Genomic DNA, 5,859 nt, shown 5'->3' on the forward strand with positions numbered 1-5,859 from the left:
CTCAGGGTGTGGTGACATAAGCTGCAACAGTGAAGAATGCATTTGGCAAAGGTGGCACCCATTGGCCAAGAGAAGTAATGAAAGCAGTCCCAGCCCAGTTCGGGTTCAGTGGTGTGAGTTGTGATATCTGCGCTCAGCTGAGGCCAGTGGGTCCAATGTGGGACCCCACCTAGGAGGACTGTGGATTCTGTTCCTGGCTGTGTAACTTCAAGCTTATTCTGTGGCTTTTCCTGAAATGAAATGAGTACACATATACACAATTCTCATTTATGTAACAGAAAAATTTGTATTCCGTTGTTTACACTAAGGATTGAGTGAGAAATCCATTTAGGTAATAGTTTCAAACAGCAGGATTCATTGATTTTCATTATTTTGAGCTGATAACACTTCTTCAGTCTTCCACCTGGCTATGTACCTCAGGGTAGAGAAACCAACATGCATCTCTAGCCCTTTTCTTCCCAGGAAACTACAATTGCTGAAGTGTGGATTTAAGACTCCTCTCCAATTCGAGTGCTCTCTGATCACTGACCTCAGTTGTTCCCAATCTGGCTGAGCTCCCGGATTGCCTGTGAGTCCCTGTGATCACAGGTTCTGGTGGGACAAGTTTCTACTGAAGGGAAAAGGACAAAGAAACAGAGAAGATGACCCATCCAACCAGTGACCACTCTGAAGCCCACAAAAGACTCAGGACTCACTGGAGAGGGCTCATACCTCTTCGTATCCTTCTCTGGTCCCACTGACATCAGACTCAGCACAGCAAACATGTAGATGCTGGAAGATTCTCAGTGCTTCCGTTTGTTTTCCTGTCTCAAACTTTAAGAATCTTTTTCTTTATTAACCCATCAACCCTCATGACATGAATTAGAAAAAACAAATTCACATCCAGATTCTTATTTTCAGTATTTCTCAGCACAACATGAAGTTAAGACAAAGGTAGAAAGGGCCCAGCCCCACCTCTGCCGAAACACGGGAGTCCAACAGGGAGGAGAACACAGCTCAGGGTGGGGAGGGGGCGCAGTGGGCAGGGGTCACCAGTCTCTCCATCTCCTCATGTTATGCTAATAGGAGCACAGATGCATTCAGATGCAGCTGCAGAAAGAGGGGTCAGGGGATCTGATGTCACAAAGCAGGACCGAGCATCACTCAGTCCCCACAAGGCAGCTGTCTCACATTGTTAGAGAAAAGAATCAGGAACCAGTTCAGGTCAGTCACGTAAGGGCTGACATTCTCCACAGCCCCCCACATGCCCACATGTCCCACTAAAAGATCTCTGCTGCCCAATGTGTCCCCTCTGCCCCAATCCCCCTTCCAATTTAGATTCTCCATGGTCTCACCTTTAGGAACCATGAGAGACACATCAGAGCCCTGGGCACTGTCACTGCCTGGTGGGGAACAAGACCAGGACATGGTCAGAACCCACAGGAGAGAAACTAGAGAAGGAACTTTGAGGAGGGTGAGCCCCCCATGGCCTCCTGTCTGCACCCTCACAAGGGTCTCAGGAATCACCCCCTCCATACTTACTTGAAGCCTGGGTGTAGGTCCATCCTTTTTCACCTGTGAGAAGAAAATATCACGTGAGAGGCCCGGGAGAAGGCTGAGTCATGAGACCCTACAGGAACCCCTAGTCCTGGACCCCAGAGAACTTTCTGGAACTGTGGTCAAAACTCATGCTAGGATCAGGAACACAGAGAAGGGAGACGTGTAAGGACGGGGCCACCTGCCCTCCTGGAGGTCTGTCCTCAGCAAGGACCTCCCTCTGACCTTCAAGTGCTGGAAACCTGGTCCCTAACTGGAATTAGGAAGGTGAAAATTTTCTCTTTCATTTTCATACATGCTTTAGAAAAGCAAAATGTTAGCATCAGCTCCAGACTCCATGCGTGTGTGGGCATACTTTCCAGTAACAGGCAGGTAAACTACCTGGGCTTGAAACCCCCACTGAGACAAGAAAACTCAGATCCCTCCCTCCCTTCCCTACCTGAGTTCTTCTTCCTCCAGATCACAGCTCCAGCAACCACAGCCCCCACGAAGAGAACCAGGCCAACAATGATGCCCATGGTGAGGAAGGGGGTCTGAGGAGGTTCTGTGGAGGCAAGGGAAGAGGCCCTGACCTCAGGCTTGAGTCCTGACCTTGCTGAACTGAGTCCTGAAGGGCTCTTGCTTTATCTGAGAGGACGCTCCAGCCCCATCCCCCTCCTTACCCCATCTCAGGGTGAGGGGCTCCTGAAGCCCCTTGTGCTGCACACGGCACGTGTATCTCTGCTCCTCTCCAGAAGGCACCACCAGGGCTGCCCACTTCTGGAAGGTTCCGTCCCCTGAAGGCCTGGTCTCCACAAGCTCCATGTCCTGGGTCTGGTCCTCCCCATTGTACTGCCAGGTCAGTGAGATCTCCTCAGGGTAGAAGCCCAGGGCCCAGCACCTCAGGGTGACCTCACGGTCAGAGATGGGGTGATGGGCCACATGTGCCTTTGGAGGGTCTGAGGAAGAATCAGAAAAGTCATAGTTTGTGTTACCTCCATGGGTCACTGAAGCAGCATCATGTGACCATCCTGAGAAAGGACAGAACAGTGATTTTTTCCCCCAGTTTACTGAGGTATACTTAACAAAAATTGTGCACATTTAGAGTGTACTACATGTTGCTTTGATATATATGTACACTGTGAAGTTAATTAATATATTCATCAACTTACCTTATGTGTGTGTGTGTTTGACAGGGGTAATGAGAATGATTAAGATCAATTTTAAAGTATACAATACAGAATTATTATTAACTATAGTCACCAGGCTGTACATCAGATCCCCAGACTTATTATGAAATTTTTTTACCCTCTGAGCTATGGAACGTTTAGGAGCATGGTTTTGAAAAAAGCAGCACAAGAGCTAGATAAATTCCTCAAATCAGAGATCAGGGATGATCTACGTTAGTCCTTGGAAATTTCTCCAATGAGAGACTAGAATAGGAGCTCTAAAAATGTGAGGGGGAGAATACAGAGTAAAGGTCCTGAGTCTGGTGAAGGCTGAATGACTCAGGAAAGCTGAAGTCAGGGGGTTCTCAGGGTGAGAACAGGCCTTGAGAGAGAAAGTCATGGATCACAAGATGGCGGCCAGCGTCACAGGGCACCGATGACCAGCTATTTCAGGGATGGTTTGTTTCCTGCTTCTTCGTCAAAGACACTGGATTCCTTGATTGTCCTTCAGAGAAGTGGGGCCACTGGTGACTGTCTTGTACAGAATATGAAAACCCGGGCGGATTTCCTCGCTCTCGGGACAAGAACCTGGGGCGCTGCTCCCACAGGGACACCACTTTCTTCTCCTCGTGGGAAGCCAGCTCCAGCCCGAGGGGAGATCAGGGCGGCCCCGCGCCCCTCGTACCTGCGCGCAGCAGCGTTTCCTTCCCGTTCTCCAGGTATCTGCGGAGCCCCTCCACGCACCGGCCCTCCAGGTAGATCCTCACACGCGCCGCATCACCGGCCGCCTCCACCTTGCGTTTGGAGATCTGAGCCGCCGTGTCCGCCGCGGTCCAGGAGCGCAGGTCCTCGTTCAGGGCGATGTAATCTCTGCCTTCGTAGCCGTACTGCTCATACCCGCCGAGGAGGCGCCCGTCCGGCCCCACGTAGCAGCCGTACATCAGCTGGAGGGTGTGAAACCCTGACCCGCCCCGACCACCCGCGGTGATTAAACCCGAACTGAAAATGAAACCGGGTCAAGCCCCGCCGGTTCCCCCCGGGTGGGGGTCGGGTGTGTTCCGCAATGTCGGGGTGACCCTCGGACCCGCAGACTCGGGCGACTCTGCCGGTCCCTGGGGATGGGGGTCGTGACCCGGACCCGGGCCCGCGTCGCTCACCGGCCTCGCTCTGGTTGTAGTAGCCGCGCAGGCTGTTCAGGTTCGCCCGGAAAGTCTGTGCGGCGTCCTTGGCCTTTCGCGTCTCCTGATCCCAATACTCGGGCCCCTCCTGCTCCACCCACCGCGCCCGCGGCTCTATCCTCGGATCCGGGGCGTCGCTGTCGAACCGCACGAACTCCGTGTCGTCCACGTAGCCGACGATGATGAAGCGGGGCTCCCCGAGGCCGGGCCGGGACACGGCGGTGTAGAAATACCTCAGGGAGTGGAAGGCTGGGGGCGGGGAGGGGTGAGACCAGGCCGGACCTCCTCCCGGCGCGGGTCCCGGGTCCGAGGTGACGGACCCGGGAGGGAGGAGGAGGCGTAGGGCCAGCGAGATGGAAGCGGTCGAAAACCTGTCCGAACTTTGAAAGGGGTAGAAAAGAAGGTCGGGATGCAAGGGAGGGACAGGATGGGACCCGGGGAGGGGGCGAGTCTGGGTAGGGGCGTCGGGGTCTCTGGTTCCCTGGGGTAGTGCCCTAGACTCCCGGGCGGTCCCCTCGCCCCTCCCCACAGTGGTCTTCCCTCCCGACCCCGCACTCACCAGCCAGGGTCTCGATCAGGACCAGGATCCCCGAGAGCAGCTGGAGGAGGGTTCGCGGCCCCATGACTCGCATCCTCTGGGTCTGGGAAGAAGCAGCGTCTGGGCGGGTCGGTGGAGACTTTATAACCGGGATCCGCTGATTGGTTTTTCTAGAAACCGGGCACCTAGTGGCAGTGAGAACTGGAGCCGCATCATGAGGGTCCAGGCAGCTGGGCTAAACACAAGTTGTGAGAGATTCAGTGAAACTCGAGGAGAAGGAATCCCCAACATGGAGCGTTCCAGCCCCAGACACCGCCCTTGATCCTGAGATCCTGAGCGGCTTGCCCTCCAGGCACCTGGGACTTTGCCCTGATCCCTCCCCTCCTGCTAGGTAGAATGTTGAAACTACCCAATAATTGCACCCATCTCACACGCTAGCAAAGTAATGCTTAAAATTCTCCAAACCGGGCTTCAACAGAACCCGAACCCTGAACTTTCAGATGTTCAAGGTGGATTTAGAAAAGCCAGAGGAGCCAGATCAAAGTGCCAACATCCCCTGGATCATCGAAAAAGCAAGAGAGACAACATGTACTTCTTTATGGACTATGCCAAAGCCTTTGACTGTGTGGATCAAAACAAACAGTGGAAAATTCTTCAAGAGATGGGAATACCAGACGACCTGAGCTGCCTATTTCAGAAATCTGTATGCAGGTCAATAAGCTACAGTTAGAACTGGACATGGAACAACAGACTGGTTCCAAATTGGGAAAGGAATACGTCAAGCCTGTATATTGTCACCCCGCTCATTTATCTTACATGCAAAGTACATCATGTGACATGCTGGGCTGGATGAAGCACAAGCTGGAATCAGATGGCCAAGAGAATATCAATAACTTCAGATAAGCAGATGACAACCACCCTTATGGCTGAAAGCAAAGAAGAACTAAAGAGCCTCTTGATGAAAGTGAAAGAGCAGAGTGAAAAAGTTGGCTTAAAACTCAACACTCAGAAAACTAAGATCATGGCATCTGGTCCCATCATTTCATGGCAAATAAATGGGGAAACAATGGAAATAGTGGCAGACTTTATTTTTGGGGGCTCCAAAATCATGCAGATGGTGACTGCAGCCATGGAATGAAAAGACACTTGCTCCTTGGAAGAAAAGCTACAAGCAACCTAGACAACATATTAAAAAGCAGAGACATTACTTTGTCAACAAAGGTCCATCTAGTCAAAGCTATGGTGCTGTGGTTTTTCCAGTAGTCATGTGTGAGAGTTGGACTGTAAAGAAAGCTGGGTACTGAAGAATTGATGCTTTTGAACTGTGGTGTTGGAGAAGACTCTTGAGAGTCCCTTGGACTGCAAGGAGATCAAACCAGTCGATCTGAAGGGAAATCAGTCCTGAATATTCATTGGAAGGACTGATACTGAAGCTGAAGCTCCAATACTTTGGCTGCCT

General features: G+C 52.0%; 1 protein-coding gene across 1 annotated transcript; it reads right to left on the bottom strand.

The window, feature by feature from the left end:
- Positions 1 to 263: 263 nt before the first annotated feature.
- LOC147347151 (BOLA class I histocompatibility antigen, alpha chain BL3-7-like) lies at positions 264 to 4,616 on the bottom strand. The gene is given in 9 exon segments (XM_086369582.1): positions 264 to 1,089; positions 1,335 to 1,382; positions 1,522 to 1,554; positions 1,976 to 2,080; positions 2,199 to 2,474; positions 3,370 to 3,645; positions 3,842 to 4,242; positions 4,422 to 4,559; positions 4,561 to 4,616. Coding segments are annotated over 9 exon segments (1,374 nt in total). The 3' UTR covers positions 264 to 1,048.
- Positions 4,617 to 5,859: the final 1,243 nt, after the last annotated feature.

The sequence above is a fragment of the Bos grunniens genome, chromosome 23 (genome assembly GCF_055505025.1).
Source record: "Bos grunniens cultivar Pamir isolate PY7600 chromosome 23, Bosgru_T2T1.0, whole genome shotgun sequence".
NCBI lineage: Eukaryota > Metazoa > Chordata > Mammalia > Artiodactyla > Bovidae > Bos > Bos grunniens.